At 40.2% G+C, this 20,845-nt stretch overlaps 1 protein-coding gene across 2 annotated transcripts in view; it reads left to right on the forward strand.

Moving 5' to 3' along the window:
• LOC128701964 (protein MTO1 homolog, mitochondrial) overlaps nt 1-12,903 on the forward strand; it is a 29,401-nt gene extending 16,498 nt beyond the window's left edge. For both annotated transcript variants that reach the window (XM_070101424.1, XM_070101425.1), the window contains 4 exons: nt 1,987-2,149; nt 3,279-3,497; nt 11,146-11,206; nt 12,475-12,903. In XM_070101424.1, the coding sequence (XP_069957525.1) occupies nt 1,987-2,149; nt 3,279-3,497; nt 11,146-11,206; nt 12,475-12,576 (545 nt within the window). In that variant the 3' untranslated portion in view covers nt 12,577-12,903. The remainder of the gene's footprint in view (nt 1-1,986; nt 2,150-3,278; nt 3,498-11,145; nt 11,207-12,474) is intronic.
• The last annotated feature ends 7,942 nt before the right edge of the window (nt 12,904-20,845 follow it).

Genomic DNA, 20,845 nt, shown 5'->3' on the forward strand with positions numbered 1-20,845 from the left:
GGAGATGTCCTGTTTAAGGGCAATGTGTGGTGTAAATATTATGCAGAAAATTCGGAGTGTGGAAATTAGGAAAAGGTGTGGAGTTAATAAAAGTATTAGTCAGAGGGCAGAAGAGGGGTTGTTGAGGTGGTTTGGTCATTTAGAGAGAATGGATCAAAGTAGAATGACATGGAAAGCATATAAATCTATAGGGGAAGGAAGGCAGGGCAGGGGTCGTCCTCGAAAGGGTTGGAGAGAGGGGGTAAAGGAGGTTTTGTGGGCAAGGGGCTTGGACTTCCAGCAAGCGTGCATGAGCGTGTTAGATAGGAGTGAATGGAGATGAATGGTACTTGGGACCTGACGATCTGTTGGAGTGTGAGCAGGGTAATATTTAGTGAAGGGATTCAGGGAAACTGGTTATTTTCATATAGTCGGACTTGAGTCCTGGAAATGGGAAGTACAGTGCCTGCACTTTAAAGGAGGGGTTTGGGATATTGGCAGTTTGGAGGGATATGTTGTGTATCTTTATATGTATATGCTTCTAAACTGTTGTATTCTGAGCACCTCTGCAAAAACAGTGATAATGTGTGAGTGTGGTGAAAGTGTTGAATGATGATGAAAGTATTTTCTTTTTGGGGATTTTCTTTCTTTTTTGGGTCACCCTGCCTCGGTGGGAGACGGCCGACTTGTTGAAAAAAAAAAATAATAATAATATAGGTATTAGGTTGGTAGACAACAACCACCCAGGGAGGTAGTACTGTCCTGCCAAATAGTGTGGAATGGAAAGCTGCAGTTGTTTTACACTGGTAGGATTGCTTGTGTCTTTCCTTTCTGTCTCATAAACATGCAAGATAACAGGCACATATTGCTACTTCTACTTACATTTAGGTCATACTACACATGAATGTACATGCATGTATACACACTCATCAGAGTTTTCTTCTATTTTCTTTTCTTCTTATTTATTCCCATTACCCCCATGGGAAAGTGTAACAGAATTCATCCTACGTAAGCCATGTGTGTCGTAAGAGGTGAGTAAAATGCCGGGAATAAGGGATGGTAACCCCTTCTCGTGTATATATATTCTAAATGTAAGAAGAAGAAAGTTTATAGTTTTCTTCTTTTTTGAATCACCCTGCCTCAGTGGGAGATGGTTGGTATGTTGAAAAAATATGACTACTACTACTATAAGTAATAATAATAATAATAATAATAATAATAATAATAATAATAATTTTTTTTTTTTTTTTTTTTTCAACAAGTCGGCCGTCTCCCACCGAGGCAGGGTGACCCAAAAAAGAAAGAAAATCCCCAAAAAGAAAATACTTTCATCATCATTCAACACTTTCACCACACTCAAACATAATCACTGTTTTTGCAGAGGTGCTCAGAATATAACAGTTTAGAAGCATATACGTATAAAGATACACAACACATCCCTCCAAACTGCCAATATCCCAAACCCCTCCTTTAAAGTGCAGGCATTGTACTTCCCATTTCCAGGACTCTAGTCCGACTATATGAAAATAACCGGTTTCCCTGAATCCCTTCACTAAATATTACCCTGCTCACACTCCAACAGATCGTCAGGTCCCAAGTACCATTCGTCTCCATTCACTCCTATCTAACACGCTCACGCACGCTTGCTGGAAGTCCAAGCCCCTTACCCACAAAACCTCCTTTACCCCCTCTCTCCAACCCTTTCGAGGACGACCCCTACCCCGCCTTCCTTCCCCTATAGATTTATATGCTTTCCATGTCATTCTACTTTGATCCATTCTCTCTAAATGACCAAACCACCTCAACAACCCCTCTTCTGCCCTCTGACTAATACTTTTATTAACTCCACACCTTCTCCTAATTTCCACACTCCGAATTTTCTGCATAATATTTACACCACACATTGCCCTTAAACAGGACATCTCCACTGCCTCCAACCATCTCCTCGCTGCTGCATTTACAGCATAATAATAATAATAATAATAATAATAATAATTTTCTTTCTAGGTTACCACATTGGATGTGTATCTGAGGAGCGGTATAATCAGTTAGTGCAGACAAGACGCCATCTTTCAGAAGGACTTCAGCTACTCCGGGATGATGTGCGAAGCTTCAAGTCCTGGAACATGCTTGTTAATAAAAAAGAAACAAAATCCACTAGTCACAAAAGGTATATTTCCCATGAGGTCCACCCACCTGATCGTTCAACTTATGAACAAGTTGCTCTCCTCATTTCTTAACTTGCAAGAGAGTTTTTATTTAAAAAACAATGAAACATAACCCTCATATGAACTATTTTTTTTTATTAACACATTGGCCATTTCCCACCAAGGCAGGGTGACCCAAAAAAGAAACAGTCATCATCATCATTCACTCCATCACTGTAACTGTAGTGTACGTGTGCCTTTGGCAAGACAGTGATGGAGTGAGTGATAATAAATGTATTTCTTTTTTTCTTGGGTCACCCTGCCTTGGTGCGAAATGGCTGACATTTTAATAAAAAAAAAATAGGTAATATGAGGGTTGTGTTTCACATTTGCTTGTACTATAGCTCTGTGGTTATAAAACCTGCATTGTTGTATTAAAGCCTCATTTTGAGTACAGATCTGTATGTCTTACTGTATTTGTAAGTTGATGACCTCATGTTATGCATTTTTTTATGACTTATTGCTTATGTTGCAACCATTGTTTTCAAAATTTAATGCAACTTTAAAGTTAATAAATGCATAGGTAAAATAGCACAATATTATTTTTTATTTTTCTCATGAGGTAGAACATCAGATAATGATTGTCGAAATGTTTTTTATATTATTTCTTTTCAATTTATTAAAGTGGGAATGCAATATATTACAAAGGATTTTGAACGAGTGCTTGTGAGTATTTGTTGGAATATCAATGAAAGCTTTTACTTATACTTTATTAACTTTGTTTAAAAAATGATAGAATGAGGTAACAATAGATCATCTATTATCTGGTGCTCCACATTTTCACAACCTCCAGATAATCTCTATTTTTTATGGTATCTATTGTTTATATATTTCTTTTTCTACTAATGTGCTCTATAGACCAATGGACGATGTTGAATGCTGATAAATGATAACTGATGTTCTAGTGATAATTGATGATGTATATTATATGAAAGTTTGGTAGTTCACTTGTTACCAACAAAACATTCATTTATCAACAGCTTTCAAACAGTATTTCATGATAATGATTTCTGCAAATATTTATCACAAATATATTTTCTCTAAAGCAGCTGAAACTGTTTATTAAATAATAATTCAAAATAAATTCTCCAGTGCTTTACAGTTTCTTGGAATGCATTACTGGAATGTGACAGTTGAGGATCTAGCGAAGGTCGACACAAGATACGAACCATTTACCAAAGTGCCGGGGATAGCAGAAAGGTTGAAAGTTGAAGCGACTTATTCCGATTTAGTAGTTGCCCAGAGTGAGGCTGTGGAGGCTGTGCGCAGAGATCATGCTCTGGTAATTCCTCACAATATCGACTACTATAGGTAGGTGTGGTAATATATGTTGTGAGATTGTCATTTGTTCCATTGATATCTTAGACTTTATTGTCCAAAATATATAAATCAATATTTAATTTTTTAATACATAGTGTATATAAAATATATTTAATGCTGTTGAATTCTTAAGTGATTAATATTTGTTTTATTATTTGCATGAAAGAAAGGTACCAGGGGATTAACAGAGAGCATACGTGCTTCCTCTGTATAAGAGTAAAGGGGACAAGAAAGAGAGAGAGAGAGAGAGTGAGAGAGAGAGAGAGAATGAAAGAATGAGAGAGAGAAAAAATGAAAGAGAAATAGAGAGAATGAGAATGAGTGAATGAATGAAAGAAGTACAGGGGAATATGTCTGTTGAGTATTCTGCATAAAGTTTTTTTAACATAGCTGTCTCCCACCAAGGTAGGATGACCCAAAGTAGAAGAAACACTTTCACTATCACTCACTCCATCGTCGTCTTGCCAGAGGCGCTCCGACATTACAGCTTAGACGCCCTTCCAAACTGCCATATCTCCACTCCTCCTTCAGAGTGCAGGCACTGTTCTTCCCACCTCCAGGACTGAAGTCCAGTAACCAATTTCCCTGAATCCTGGAGTTTACCTGGAGAGAGTTCCGGGGGTCAACGCCCCCGCGGCCCGGTCTGTGACCAGGCCTCCTGGTGGATCAGAGCCTGATCAACCAGGCTGTTGTTGCTGGCTGCACGCAAACCAACGTACGAGCCACAGCCCGGCTGATCAGGAACTGACTTTAGGTGCTTGTCCAGTGCCAGCTTGAAGACTGCCAGGGGTCTGTTGGTAATCCCCCTTATGTGTGCTGGGAGGCAGTTGAACAGTCTCGGGCCCCTGACACTTATTGTATGGTCTCTTAACGTGCTAGTGACACCCCTGCTTTTCATTGGGGGGATGGTGCATCGTCTGCCAAGTCTTTTGCTTTCGTAGTGAGTGATTTTCGTGTGCAAGTTCGGTACTAGTCCCTCTAGGATTTTCCAGGTGTATATAATCATGTATCTCTCCCTCCTGCATTCCAGGGAATACAGGTTTAGGAACCTCAAGCGCTCCCAGTAATTGAGGTGTTTTATCTCCGTTATGCGCGCCGTGAAAGTTCTCTTTACATTCTCTAGGTCGGCAATTTCACCTGCCTTGAAAGGTGCTGTTAGTGTGCAGCAATACTCCAGCCTAGATAGAACAAGTGACCTGAAGAGTGTCATCATGGGCTTGGCCTCCCTAGTTTTGAAGGTTCTCATTATCCAGCCTGTCATTTTTCTAGTAGATGCGATTGATACAATGTTATGGTCCTTGAAGGTGAGATCCTCCGACATGATCACTCCCAGGTCTTTGACGTTGGTGTTTCGCTCTATTTTGTGGCCAGAATTTGTTTTGTACTCTGATGAAGATTTAATTTCCTCATGTTTATCATATCTGAGTAATTGAAATTTCTCATCGTTGAACTTCATATTGTTTTCTGCAGCCCACTGAAAGATTTGGTTGATGTCCGCCTGGAGCCTTGCAGTGTCTGCAATGGAAGACACTGTCATGCAGATTCGGGTGTCATCTGCAAAGGAAGACACGGTGCTGTGGCTGACATCCTTGTCTATGTCGGATATGAGGATGAGGAACAAGATGGGAGCGAGTACTGTGCCTTGTGGAACAGAGCTTTTCACCGTAGCTGCCTCGGACTTTACTCTGTTGACGACTACTCTCTGTGTTCTGTTAGTGAGGAAATTATAGATCCATCGACCGACTTTTCCTGTTATTCCTTTAGCACGCATTTTGTGCGCTATTACGCCATGGTCACACTTGTCGAAGGCTTTTGCAAAGTCTGTATATATTACATCTGCATTCTTTTTGTCTTCTAATGCATTTAGGACCTTGTCGTAGTGATCCAATAGTTGAGACAGACAGGAGCGACCTGTTCTAAACCCATGTTGCCCTGGGTTGTGTAACTGATGGGTTTCTAGATGGGTGGTAATCTTGCTTCTTAGGACCCTTTCAAAGATTTTTATGATATGGGATGTTAGTGCTATCGGTCTGTAGTTCTTTGCTGTTGCTTTACTGCCCCCTTTGTGGAGTGGGGCTATGTGTGTTGTTTTTAGTAACTGTGGGACGACCCCCGTGTCCATGCTCCCTCTCCATAGGATGGAAAAGGCTCGTGATAGGGGCTTCTTGCAGTTCTTGATGAACACAGAGTTCCATGAGTCTGGCCCTGGGGCAGAGTGCATGGGCATGTCATTTATCGCCTGTTCGAAGTCATTTGGCGTCAGGATAACATCGGATAGGCTTGTGTTAATCAAATTTTGTGGCTCTCTCATAAAAAATTAATTTTGATCTTCGACTCTCAGTCTGGTTAGCGGCTTGCTAAAAACTGAGTCATATTGGGACTTGAGTAGCTTACTCATATCCTTGCTGTCATCTGTGTAGGACCCATCTTGTTTAAGTAGGGGCCCAATACTGGACGTTGTTCTCGATTTTGATTTGGCATAGGAGAAGAAATACTTTGGGTTTCTTTCGATTTCATTTATGGCTTTTAGTTCTTCCCGCGATTCCTGACTCCTAAAGGATTCTTTTAGCTTAAGTTCGATGCTTGCTATTTCTCTGACCAGTGTCTCCCTACGCATTTCAGATATATTGACCTCTTTTAGCCGCTCTGTTATTCTGTTATATGTTACCTAGCTCACACTCCAACAAAAGCAATAAAGAGTTTTTATATGGATAGTGAAGCTTGACTAGACCTAGAGGACAGGCATACAGACAGGCCGGGCTCTGCCATGTATTTCAATATAACGCCTATATAACTTCCTAATATGAACCTCAACATAAGTAGGAGAGAGAGAGAGAGAGATTATTTTTTGGCAAAAGTAGGCCTTTGACAGTCATGTGTGATGTCATCATGGGTTTTTAACATATATATGGGGTAGTTCCTTTGTATAAAGGCAAAGGGGACATAAGAGAGTGCAAAAATTATAGGGATAGATATAAGCGAGATATAAGGGAGATATAAGCGACTGTTGGCAGAAAGGTGGGCTAGTGCAAAGATGAGTAGTGGGGAGATTGAAGAGGGTTGGAATAGTTTTAAAAATGCAGTATTAGAATGTGGGGCAGAAGTTTGTGGTTATAGGAGGGTGGGGGCAGGTGGAAAGAGGAGTGATTGGTGGAATGATGAAGTAAAGGGTGTGATAAAAGAGAAAAAGTTAGCTTATGAGTGGTTTTTACAAAGCAGAAGTGTTATAAGAAAAGCAGAGTATATGGACAGTAAAAGAAAGGTGAAGAGAGTGGTGAGAGAGTGCAAAAGGAGAGCAGATGATAGAGTGGGAGAGGCACTGTCAAGAAATTTTAATGAAAATAAGAAAAAATTTTGGAGTGAGTTAAACAAGTTAAGAAAGCCTAGGGAAAGTATGGATTTGTCAGTTAAAAATAGAGTAGGGGAGTTAGTAGATGGGGAGAGGGAGGTATTAGGTAGATGGCGAGAATATTTTGAGGAACTTTTAAATGTTGAGGAAGAAAGGGAGGCGGTAATTTCATGCACTGGCCAGGGAGGTATACCATCTTTTAGGAGTGAAGAAGAGCAGAATGTAAGTGTGGGGGAGGTACGTGAGGCATTACGTAGAATGAAAGGGGGTAAAGCAGCTGGAACTGATGGGATCATGACAGAAATGTTAAAAGCAGGGGGGGATATAGTGTTGGAGTGGTTGGTACTTTTGTTTAATAAATGTATGAAAGAGGGGAAGGTACCTAGGGATTGGCGGAGAGCATGTATAGTCCCTTTATATAAAGGGAAAGGGGACAACAGAGATTGTAAAAATTATAGAGGAATAAGTTTATTGAGTATACCAGGAAAAGTGTATGGTAGGGTTATAATTGAAAGAATTAGAGGTAAGACAGAATGTAGGATTGCGGATGAGCAAGGAGGTTTCAGAGTGGGTAGGGGATGTGTAGATCAAGTGTTTACATTGAAGCATATATGTGAACAGTATTTAGATGAAGGTAGGGAAGTTTTTATTTCATTTATGGATTTAGAAAAGGCATATGATAGAGTGGATAGGGGAGCAATATGGCAGATGTTGCAAGTATATGGAATAGGTGGTAAGTTACTAAATGCTGTAAAGAGTTTTTATGAGGATAGTGAGGCTCAGGTTAGGGTGTGTAGAAGAGAGGGAGACTACTTCCCGGTAAAAGTAGGTCTTAGACAGGGATGTGTAATGTCACCATGGTTGTTTAATATATTTATAGATGGGGTTGTAAAAGAAGTAAATGCTAGGGTGTTCTGGAGAGGGGTGGGATTAAATTATGGGGAATCAAATTCAATATGGGAATTAACACAGTTACTTTTTGCTGATGATACTGTGCTTATGGGAGATTCTAAAGAAAAATTGCAAAGGTTAGTGGATGAGTTTGGGAATGTGTGTAAAGGTAGAAAGTTGAAAGTGAACATAGAAAAGAGTAAGGTGATGAGGGTATCAAATGATTTAGATAAAGAAAAATTGGATATCAAATTGGGGAGGAGGAGTATGGAAGAAGTAAATGTTTTCAGATACTTGGGAGTTGACGTGTCGGCGGATGGATTTATGAAGGATGAGGTTAATCATAGAAGTGATGAGGGAAAAAAGGTGAGTGGTGCATTGAGGAATATGTGGAGTCAAAAAACGTTATCTATGGAGGCAAAGAAGGGAATGTATGAAAGTATAGTAGTACCAATACTCTTATATGGGTGTGAAGCTTGGGTGGTAAATTCAGCAGCGAGGAGACGGTTGGAGGCAGTGGAGATGTTCTGTCTAAGGGCAATGTGTGGTGTAAATATTATGCAGAAAATTTGGAGTGTGGAAATTAGGAAAAGGTGTGGAGTTAATAAAAGTATTAGTCAGAGGGCAGAAGAGGGGTTGTTGAGGTGGTTTGGTCATTTAGAGAGAATGGATCAAAGTAGAATGACATGGAAAGCATATAAATCTATAGGGGAAGGAAGGCGAGGTAGGGTTCGTCCTCGAAAGGGTTGGAGAGAGGGGGTAAAGGAGGTTTTGTGGGCAAGGGGCTTGGACTTCCAGCAAGTGTGCGTGAGCGTGTTAGATAGGAGTGAATGGAGACGAATGGTACTTGGGACCTGACGATCTGTTGGAGTGTGAGCAGGGTAATATTTAGTGAAGGGATTCAGGGAAACCGGTTATTTTCATATAGTCGGACTTGAGTCCTGGAAATGGGAAGTACAATGCCTGCACTTTGAAGGAGGGGTTTGGGATATTGGTAGTTTGGAGGGATATGTTGTGTATCTTTATACATATATGCTTCTAAACTGTTGTATTCTGAGCACCTCTGCAAACCAGTGATTATGTGTGAGTGTGGTGAAAGTGTTGAATGATGATGAAAGCATTTTCTTTTTGGGGATTTTCTTTCTTTTTTGGGTCACCCTGCCTCGGTGGGAGATGGCCAACTTGTTGAAAAAAAAAAAAAAGTCTGTTGAGTATACCTGGTAAAGTGTATGGTAGAGTTGTTATTGAAAGAATTAAGAGTAAGACGGAGAATAGGATAGCAGATGAACAAGGAGGCTTTAGGAAAGGTAGGGGGTGTGTGGACCAGGTGTTTACAGTGAAACATATAAGTGAACAGTATTTAGATAAGGCTAAAGAGGTCTTTGTGGCATTTATGGATTTGGAAAAGGCGTATGACAGGGTGGATAGGGGGGCAATGTGGCAGATGTTGCAGGTGTATGGTGTAGGAGGTAGGTTACTGAAAGCAGTGAAGAGTTTTTACGAGGATAGTGAGGCTCAAGTTAGAGTATGTAGGAAAGAGGGAAATTATTTCCCAGTAAAAGTAGGCCTTAGACAAGGATGTGTGATGTCACCGTGGTTGTTTAATATATTTATAGATGGGGTTGTAAGAGAAGTAAATGCGAGGGTCTTGGCAAGAGGCGTGGAGTTAAAAGATAAAGAATCACACATAAAGTGGGAGTTGTCACAGTTGCTCTTTGCTGATGACACTGTGCTCTTGGGAGATTCTGAAGAGAAGTTGCAGAGATTGGTGGATGAATTTGGTAGGGTGTGCAAAAGAAGAAAATTAAAAGTGAATGCAGGAAAGAGTAAGGTAATGAGCATAACAAAAAGATTAGGTGATGAAAGATTGGATATCAGATTGGAGGGAGAGAGTATGGAGGAGGTGAATGTATTCAGATATTTGGGAGTGGACGTGTCAGCGGATGGGTCTATGAAAGATGAGGTGAATCATAGAATTGATGAGGGGAAAAGGGTGAGTGGTGCACTTAGGAGTCTGTGGAGACAAAGAACTTTGTCCTTGGAGGCAAAGATGGGAATGTATGAGAGTATAGTTTTACCAACACTCTTATATGGGTGTGAAGCATGGGTGATGAATGTTGCAGCGAGGAGAAGGCTGGAGGCAGTGGAGATGTCATGTCTGAGGGCAATGTGTGGTGTGAATATAATGCAGAGAATTCGTAGTTTGGAAGTTAGGAGGAGGTGCGGGATTACCGAAACTGTTGTCCAGAGGGCTGAGGAAGGGTTGTTGAGGTGGTTCGGACATGTAGAGAGAATGGAGCGAAACAGAGTGACTTCAAGAGTGTATCAGTCTGTAGTGGAAGGAAGGCGGGGTAGGGGTTGGCCTAGGAAAGGTTGGAGGGAGGGGGTAAAGGAGGTTTTGTGTGCGAGGGGCTTGGACTTCCAGCAGGCATGCATGAGCGTGTTTGATAGGAGTGAATGGAGACAAATGGTTTTTAATACATGACGTGCTGTTGGAGTGTGAGCAAAGTAACATTTATGAAGGGGTTCAGGGAAACCGGCAGGCCGGACTTGACTCCTGGAGATGGGAAGCACAGTGCCTGCACTCTGAAGGAGGGGTGTTAATGTTGCAGTTTAAAAACTGTAGTGTAAAGCACCCTTCTGGCAAGACAGTGATGGAGTGAATGATGGTGAAAGTTTTTCTTTTTCGGGGCCACCCTGCCTTGGTGGGAATCGGCCAGTGTGATAAAAAAAAAAAAATATGGGGTAGTAAAAAAAATCAATACTGTTGTGTTAGGGAGAGGTGTGGGATTGAAAAATGATCAATTTGATACAAAATGGGAGTTGTCACAGCTGTTCTTTGCTGATGATGCAGTTCTTTTAGGAGATTCTGAAGGGAATTTGAAAATATTGGTGGAAGAATGTGGGATGATGGTATGTACAAGAAAGAAATTGAAAGTTAACATAGAAAAGCACAAGGTGATGAGAGTAACAAATAAAAGTCTATGCAATGAAAGATTGGATATCAGATTGGAGGGAGGGAATATAGAGAAATGGAATGAAATTAGATATTGGTACCTGAAGTGAGTAGTAGTGCCTGCACTCTCATACCTGCCCAAAATACTCAAGTATGCTAGTGGCTAACTTTTTGCTTAACAATACCTTATTACATGTAAACTTCAGTTTGTATATTACACAAAGAAGTAGAAAATTTTGATTTTGATTTGATGGAGGTGTGAGGATGTTGCTATTTAGAGTGTCATTTGTATTGTAATGTCAGCACACTTCTAGCAACACAGCTGTTGAATGAATGTGATTTTTTTTGTCATCTTACTTTGGTGGGAGTTGGTCAGTATGTTAAAAAAAAAATTATCCACAAAAAGAGATGTCGTATTATTATTTGCCTCTTTTCAATTTCAGTCCATCTATCAGCATGTCAAATGAGATGCGCACCAAGTTCTCTCAGGTTCGACCCACTACGGTAAGAGTTGAGGTTTTGGTAACCAATATTGAATACATTTTTTATTTGAGCATTACACAAATAACCCATACATAGGAGAAAGAAAATCATGACGATGTTTCAGTTCGACTTAGACCACTGACTGGTCGTACTGTATTGTTCTAGTCATGGTATTGTGGCTTTTTGTTCTTTATTTGCCCAATAATATCCTGTTTCTGCTTCAGATGTCATAAGTTTTAACCTGGGGCTACATATTGCTAGAATGAAGTTGCTTGTAGTCTGCTGATGACCACTCCTATAAGTAGTGCTAACAGATACACAATACCATTAACCAATATTATTGGCTGATATTGTGTTAGTTTTTTTGTTTTTAGCAAATCAATTGCCTCTCACTGAGGTAGGGTGACCCCCCCCCAAAAAAAAAAAAGAAAGTCACCATCACTGTCTTGACAGTGGATTATTATATTACAGTTCAAAACTGTAAATATTCCCACTCCTCCTTCAGAGTGCAGGTAGTGTAGTTCCCACTTCCAGGACTGTAACTTCCCCACCCATTCTTCAGAGTACAGTCACTGTACTTTCCACTTCCAGGACTCAGTTCTTGTAATGAGTCTGGCCAAGATGGTAACTATGACATTACCTTGTTTGATCTATTAGCTGTACTGTGAGAGATAAAACAACTTCACTAGAGAAAGCATAACATACAACACTTGAGGTGGGATACTGAATTGCTTAGATTAAAAACAATAAACAATTTAATTTCTTTGTATATGTTACAGTGTGTGAATGTATATAAATTAAATCCACGAGTGGTGTTGTACTTGATCCCTAAATCAAAATTTTTCAAATTTTTGCCTACCATTATAAAACAAACTCAGATACCTTTTTTTATTTACTTAGCAAATATGGATGCATTGGCAGTGTGCTGCTACCCTAGTCTGTATGATAGTTTCATAGTGAGAACAAAAGCTGGATGTGTTTCCCATGTTATATTTCATCACTATGTTTCCCTCTTATCCCAGTGTCATCTTTCAAGAGGGAGTGGGGAAGGGCACCTTGATAGTAATAAAAGGTCATTCATCCAAGGAATTGGCACTACTCTTCCACTCTTATCAAATGTGATTATCTCCAGGCGATGTATGACCTTTACAGGTTAAGAGTTTGGAGGTGTATGGAACATAACCTTTTTCTACCATATGTTCTTCACCTCCAGTTTTCAGGAATTCAATGCATGTTTTATAAGAAGGTTTACTCTTTTATCTTCTGAATTTCCTCTTTTTTATTTTCAGATAGCATCAGCGACTCGTATAGAAGGCATAACACCAGCAGCAATAATGAACTTGCTGCAGTATGTGAAAAGAAGAGATCAGGAATATTCTGAACTTCCATAGTTATTTGTCATCCTAATGCAGGTTCAATCATTGTACTACAAAGGATGGTTGATGAAGCTGTATTTCGAAGTCATGTGAATTATATTTATGCACTTCTGGCAAGACAGCTAGAGAAAGAGTAATGGTGACTGTTTACAGCTCTGAGCCAGTGCCTTGGAAGTGGAATTTAATCAGGTTTGATCCAAGGAAACGGAGGGTAGATTCAGTTGCAAGGATCAAGATAATCGCTAGGTTCACACAATGAATCCATCATAATTTAGACTTGCAGTATTAATTTTATTTAAACATTTTATTAATTTTTTTTTTTTTTTTTTTTTTTTTTTTTTTTCAACAAGTCGGCCGTCTCCCACCGAGGCAGGGTGACCCAAAAAAGAAAGAAAATCCCCAAAAAGAAAATACTTTCATCATCATTCAACACTTTCACCACACTCGCACATTATCACTGTTTTTGCAGAGGTGCTCAGAATACAACAGTCTAGAAGCATAAACATATAAAGATACACAACATATCCCTCCAAACTGCCAATATCCCAAACCCCTACTTTAAAGTGCAGGCATTGTACTTCCCATTTCCAGGACTCAAGTCCGACTATATGAAAATAACCGGTTTCCCTGAATCCCTTCACTAAATATTACCCTGCTCACACTCCAACAGATCGTCAGGTCCCAAGTACCATTCGTCTCCATTCACTCCTATCTAACACGCTCACGCACGCTTGCTGGAAGTCCAAGCCCCTTACCCACAAAACCTCCTTTACCCCCTCTCTCCAACCCTTTCGAGGACGACCCCTACCCCGCCTTCCTTCCCCTATAGATTTATATGCTTTCCATGTCATTCTACTGTGATCCATTCTCTCTAAATGACCAAACCACCTCAACAACCCCTCTTCTGCCCTCTGACTAATACTTTTATTAACTCCACACCTTCTCCTAATTTCCACACTCCGAATTTTCTGCATAATATTTACACCACACATTGCCCTTAAACAGGACATCTCCGCTGCCTCCAACCGTCTCCTCGCTGCTGCATTTACCACCCAAGCTTCACACCCATATAAGAGTGTTGGTACTACTATACTTTCATACATTCCCTTCTTTGCCTCCATAGATAACGTTTTTTGACTCCACATATACCTCAACGCACCACTCACCTTTTTTCCCTCATCAATTCTATGATTAACCTCATCCTTCATAAATCCATCCGCCGACACGTCAACTCCCAAGTATCTGAAAACATTCACTTCTTCCATACTCCTCCTCCCCAATTTGATATCCAATTTTTCTTTATCTAAATCATTTGACACCCTCATCACCTTACTCTTTTCTATGTTCACTTTCAACTTTCTACCTTTACACACATTCCCAAACTCATCCACTAACCTTTGCAATTTTTCTTTAGAATCTCCCATAAGCACAGTATCATCAGCAAAAAGTAACTGTGTCAATTCCCATTTTGAATTTGATTCCCCATAATTTAATCCCACCCCTCTCCCAAACACCCTAGCATTTACTTCCTTTACAACCCCATCTATAAATATATTAAACAACCATGGTGACATTACACATCCCTGTCTAAGACCTACTTTTACCGGGAAGTAGTCTCCCTCTCTTCTACACACCCTAACCTGAGCCTCACTATCCTCATAAAAACTCTTTACAGCATTTAATAACTTACCACCTATTCCATATACTTGCAACATCTGCCACATTGCTCCTCTATCCACTCTATCATATGCCTTTTCTAAATCCATAAATGCAATAAAAACTTCCCTATCTTTATCTAAATACTGTTCACATATATGCTTCAATGTAAACACCTGATCTACACATCCCCTACCCACTCTAAAACCTCCTTGCTCATCCGCAATCCTACATTCTGTCTTACCTCTAATTCTTTCAATTATAACCCTACCGTACACTTTTCCTGGTATACTCAGTAAGCTTATTCCTCTATAATTTTTACAGTCTCTTTTGTCCCCTTTCCCTTTATATAAAGGGACTATACATGCTCTCTGCCAATCCCTAGGTACCTTCCCCTCTTTCATACATTTATTAAACAAAAGTACCAACCACTCCAACACTATATCCCCCCCTGCTTTTAACATTTCTGTCATGATCCCATCAGTTCCAGCTGCTTTACCCCCTTTCATTTTACGTAATGCCTCACGTACCTCCCCCACACTTACATTCTGCTCTTCTTCACTCCTAAAAGATGGTATACCTCCCTGACCAGTGCATGAAATTACTGCCTCTGTTTCTTCCTTAACATTTAAAAGTTCCTCAAAATATTCTCGCCATCTACCCAATACCTCCATCTCCCCATCTACTAACTCCCCTACTCTGTTTTTAACTGACAAATCCATATTTTCCCTAGGCTTTCTTAACTTGTTTAACTCACTCCAAAATTTTTTCTTATTTTCATTAAAATTTCTTGACAGTGCCTCTCCCACTCTATCATCTGCTCTCCTTTTGCACTCTCTCACCACTCTCTTTACCTTTCTTTTACTCTCCATATACTCTGCTCTTCTTATAACACTTCTGCTTTGTAAAAACCTCTCATAAGCTACCTTTTTCTCTTTTATCACACCCTTTACTTCATCATTCCACCAATCACTCCTCTTTCCTCCTGCCCCCACCCTCCTATAACCACAAACTTCTGCCCCACATTCTAATACTGCATTTTTAAAACTATTCCAACCCTCTTCAACCCCCCCACTACTCATCTTTGCACTAGCCCACCTTTCTGCCAATAGTCGCTTATATCTCACCCGAACTTCCTCCTCCCTTAGTTTATACACTTTCACTTCCCTCTTACTTGTTGTTGCCACCTTCCTCTTTTCCCATCTACCTCTTACTCTAACTGTAGCTACAACTAAATAATGATCCGATATATCAGTTGCCCCTCTATAAACATGTACATCCTGGAGCCTACCCATCAACCTTTTATCCACCAATACATAATCTAATAAACTACTTTCATTACGTGCTACATCATACCTTGTATATTTATTTATCCTCTTTTTCATAAAATATGTATTACTTATTACCAAATTTCTTTCTACACATAGCTCAATTAAAGGCTCCCCATTTACATTTACCCCTGGCACCCCAAATTTACCTACTACTCCCTCCATAACATTTTTACCCACTTTAGCATTAAAATCCCCAACCACCATTACTCTCACACTTGATTCAAAACTCCCCACGCATTCACTCAACATTTCCCAAAATCTCTCTCTCTAATTTATGTACATATATATGTTAATGTTTCTCGTAATGTAAAATAGGCACATTATTATTCATAAAAATTAAGTTTTGCGAATGTTAATTTATCTTAATAAATGCTGTTCCCAAAATAAATTTGTATAATTTAAATACACGTAACTTATTAAAGTTGGTTGAACAAATGCAATAGAGAAAAATATGTGAAGGTGACTAATCTCCAGTGATGTCTTCTTGGTGCAGAGAGACAAAGTCGTGTCAGCAATGAAACTCTTGTCTTACACTTTTAACTTTGTGAAAAATCTCTCAATTAAAATCATTAAGGGCTAAACCCACAAGGGTCATACAGGGCTGCAGGGTAGGGCATGCTAAATGTTTAATATGCATGATCAGAGACTAGTGAGGGTGGAGAGTATAACAGAGGTAGAGTTAGTAAGGACAGTGTGAAGTATTAAAGAAAGTATAATCAAAGTTTGCGTAAGAAATCTATTGCTGTCAAAAACTTAGAGGGAGTTTGTGTTAAAGGTGGGGGAAATCTCATAAACAGCAAAGTCAAATTAAGCCAAGTACTGTCCTCATAAAGCACATTTTATTTAGATTATTATTATTATTATAATCAAAAAGAAGCGCTAAGCCACAAGGGCTATACAGCGCTTCAGGGTAGGAAAGGAAGCTAGGGTATTGGGCGGCAGAAGGGGGGAGGGGCGATCAGTAGGTTACAGAAAACAGCGGGGCAGGGGATAGTGCAGGGTAGAGGGTATCAAGAGATTGAGGTAGAAAGGGCTGAAGGTATCATCAGAGTTTGTGAAGTAAGTCAGTTGTTGTCAAAAAGTCAATGAGAGGGTCCGGATGAAAGGTGGGTCCATCAGCAAGAAGGGAAGGTAAAGAGAGAGCAGCGGAGTGAAAACGACGTTGGAGGTAAATTCTGCGTGCTCGTTGATAAAGTGGGCAGTCTAACAGAATGTGGCTGACCGATAATGGAACCTGACAATTCTCACAGAGAGGAGCAGGGCGCCTCTCCATGAGATATTCATGAGTAAGACGAGTATGGCCAATGCTGAGACGGGAGAGAGTAGTCTCCCAACCTCGGCACTGGTGACAAGAAGACGGCCAGTAACCTATACTCGGTTTAATAGACTGAAGCTTGTTACCGAGTAGAGTAGACCAATGTTGTTGCCAGCGGGTGTGAAGGTGGGTAGCTATTGCAGCAAAATAGTCCGTAAATGAAACATTTTATTTAGATGAAAATCATATACAGTGGACCCCCGCATAACGATGGCATCACATAGCGATTATTTCGCATACCGCTTACTTTAATTGCAAAAATTTTGCCTCACATACCGCTTAAAAACCCGCTTACCGATTTTCTTCCGAGACGCGCTCACATGTTCCGCCGGTGGCATTGCTTACCAGCCAGCCTCCGCGGTAACATCCAAGCATACAATCGGAATATTTCGTATTATTACAGTGTTTTCGGTGCTGTTTCTGGAAAATAAGTGACCATGGGCCCCAAGAAAGCTTCTAGTGCCAACCCTGTGGTAAAAAGGGTGAGAATTAGTATGGAAATTAAGAAAGATTTTGAAGGGTTTGGGGCTAACCCTGAGAAGCCTATGCCAGTTGTGGAATCCATTGTGCCTACTTCAAAAATTAAGGAAATGTGTGCACAGTGGGTTGAACTGCAAACCTTTATGGATGAAAATCACCCTGACACAGCTGTTGCAAGCCGTGCTGGTGACTATTTCAATGACAATGTTGTGGCCCATTTTAGACAAATCGTAAAGGAACGGGAGGTACAGAGCTCTATGGACAGATTTGTTGTGCGACAGAGGTCCAGTGACTCTCAAGCTGGTCCTAGTGGCATTAAAAGAAGAAGGGAAGTAACCCCGGAAAAGGACTTGCTACCTCAAGTCCTAATGGAAGGGGATTCCCCTTCTAAACAGTAAGAAGATAATGCTCTCCCCTCCTCCCATCCCATCAATCATCACCAGATCTTCAATAAAAGTAAGTGTCATGTAAGTGTGCATGCCTTTTTCAGTTTGTGTGTATTAAAATTAACATTTCATGTGGTAAAAAAATTTTTTTTTCATACTTTTGGGTGTCTTGCACGGATTAATTTTATTTCCATTATTTCTTATGGGGAAAATTTATTCACATAACGATTATTTCGCATAACAATTACCCCTCTTGCACGGATTAAAATCGTTAACCGGGGGTCCACTGTAAAGCGCTAAACAATAAATGGGTGTTGTACATGACTGTTCATGTGATTGATTCAGGAAATAGACAAATGGGAGAAATAATTGAACTCGTCTTCAAAACATGACCCATCCAGGTTTAGCACTTTGTGAATAGTAAAATGCTAATTCTTACCAACATACCACCCTGGATTCTGTTTGCCCATAGTGCAGGCTTCTGTGACAACATAACTCATCCATGTAGTGCTCAAGGTTTGGTATAAATTTATGATTTTTTTGTTTTTTGTATAATAGTACATTAGTAGCTTCAGCCCGGTCAATTGTCCAACAGAACGGCTCCTCCAGTGAGTGGAGGACACTATATGGGAGCTGTATAACTGGCCAACTGCTCAAAGAAGGTTCCTCTATGCTCGTGAAATGGAGGTACCCTTCAGTCCCTTGGATCAAACTTGACTGAATTCCCTTTCCACAGGAATAGACTCACTTTAGCACTGCCCCATAACTATATATGACTGATGGTATAAATGTTTTTATATCATGCACTAAAACCATAGGAATTATACAGCTCCTGGGGGAAAAGATACGTATTTAGGCTTAATTAAGTGAACTGAAACAGATCCAATTCCCTAGATCAAGAGCTCACCATCAAGGAACCTCCTTGAGGGGTGGTATATTTAGAGCACTAGAACCTTTTTGCTGTTAAGAGTTTTTATGAGGATAGTGAGGCTCAGGTTAGGGTGTGTAGAAGAGGGAGAATACTTCCTGGTAAAAGTAGGTCTTAGACAGGGATGTGTAATGTCACCATGGTTGTTTAATATATTTATAGATGGGGTTGTAAAAGAAGTAAATGCGAGGGTGCTCGGGAGAGGGGTGGGATTAAATTATAGGGAATCAAATTCAAAATGGGAATTGACACAGTTACTTTTTGCTGATGATACTGTGCTTATGGGAGATTCTAAAGAAAAATTGCAAAGGTTAGTGGATGAGTTTGGGAATGTGTGTAAAGGTAGAAAGTTGAAAGTGAACATAGAAAAGAGTAGGGTGATGAGGGTATCAAATGATTTAGATAAAGAAAAAGTGGATATCAAATTGGGGAGGAGGAGTATGGAAGAAGTGAATGTTTTCAGATACTTGGGAGTTGATGTGTCGGCGGATGGATTTATGAAGGACGAGGTTAATCATAGAATTGATGAGGAAAAAAAGGCGAGTGGTGCGTTGAGGTATATGTGGAGTCAAAAAATGCTATCTATGGAGGTAAAGAAGGGAATGTATGAAAGTACAGTGGTACCAACACTCTTATATGGATGTGAAGCTTGGGTGGTAAATGCAGCAGCGAGGAGATGGTTGGAGGCAGTGGAGATGTCCTGTCTAAGGGCAATGTGTGGTATAAATATTATGCAGAAAATTCGGTGTGGAAATTAGGAGAAGGTGTGGAGTTAATAAAAGCATTAGTCAGAGGGCAGAAGAGGGGTTGTGTCATTTAGAGAGAATGGATCAAAGTAGAATGACATGGAAAGCATACAAATCTATAGGGGAAGGAAGGAGGGGTAGGGGTCGTCCTCGAAAGGGTTGGAGAGAGGGGGTAAAGGAGGTTTTGTGGGTGAGGGGCTTGGACTTCCAGCAAGCGTGCGTGAGCGTGTTAGATAGGAGTGAATGGAGACGAATGATACTTGGGACCTGACGATCTGTTGGAGTGCGAGCAGGGTAATATTTAGTGAAGGGATTCAGGGAAACCGGTTATTTTCATATAGTTGGACTTGAGTCCTGGAAATGGGAAGTACAATGCCTGCACTTTAAAGGAGGGGTTTGGGATATTGGCAGTTTGGAGGGATATGTTGTGTATCTTTATACGTATATGCTTCTAAACTGTTGTATTCTGAGCACCTCTGCAAAAACAGTGATATGTGTGAGTGTGGTGAAAGTGTTGAATGATGATGAAAGCATTTTCTTTTTGGGGATTTTTTCTTTTTTGGGTCACCCAGCCTCGGTGGGAGACGGCCAACTTGTTGAAAAAAAAAAAAAAAAATAGTAAACGTACAGTCTGACCCCATATCCCTAGGGGGATACATTCCGAGGACCTGCCATGGTTACCGAAGCCGTGGATAGTAGCAGAAGATATATAAAAGTCCTGTACATACCTTTTATAAAGTTTGATAAATTATGCTCAGTAAGTGGAGAATTATCACTTTTTCCACAAGGCTTCTCTTAGGCTTTGAAGAACTGCCAGCTTTTCTACTTTTTTTGCTTTGGGGCCATTATGCAAAATTAAGAAGTATTTTTAGGCCACAGTAAACTGTGGATACATGAATCAGTGGATATCATGGTTCTACTGTTTCCTTACTAACATTACACCACAAATTTAGGCTATCAATACCAATGCCATACTGATATGACCAATTCACATAACATAAATCAATCACAAGACAAGTAAAACTTTTCAACATTATTTTTCACATTCCACAATCTGTGTATGAAACATTCCATGTCATCTGCCAGGAACATGAGCATATTAAAGTTAATATCCCCACTATGTCAGAAGAGGGGTGGGTTCTCAGCAAGACATACCTTGTGGGGAGAGTGGCACTCTTGCCCGACAAGGGGTCCCTGTCCCTTACCACACCCTCACCACCATGTTAATGTGACCTCACCATCAGAGATTATAATCATAACCAAGCACTAAACCCATAAGGATCATACAGCACATCAAGGAGGACAATTTGTTTTGGTTCGTCTTAAAGTTAAACTATTGCGTTATCTAAACTTGACACCTACACATTCTTTTTTCAGTACCCAAATACTGCCACTTAAGACACTAGTGGTGAAGCAGCTTATTATATCAAGGGGGAAGCACT

The sequence above is a fragment of the Cherax quadricarinatus genome, chromosome 77 (genome assembly GCF_038502225.1).
Source record: "Cherax quadricarinatus isolate ZL_2023a chromosome 77, ASM3850222v1, whole genome shotgun sequence".
In the NCBI taxonomy this organism is placed as follows: Eukaryota; Metazoa; Arthropoda; class Malacostraca; order Decapoda; family Parastacidae; genus Cherax; species Cherax quadricarinatus.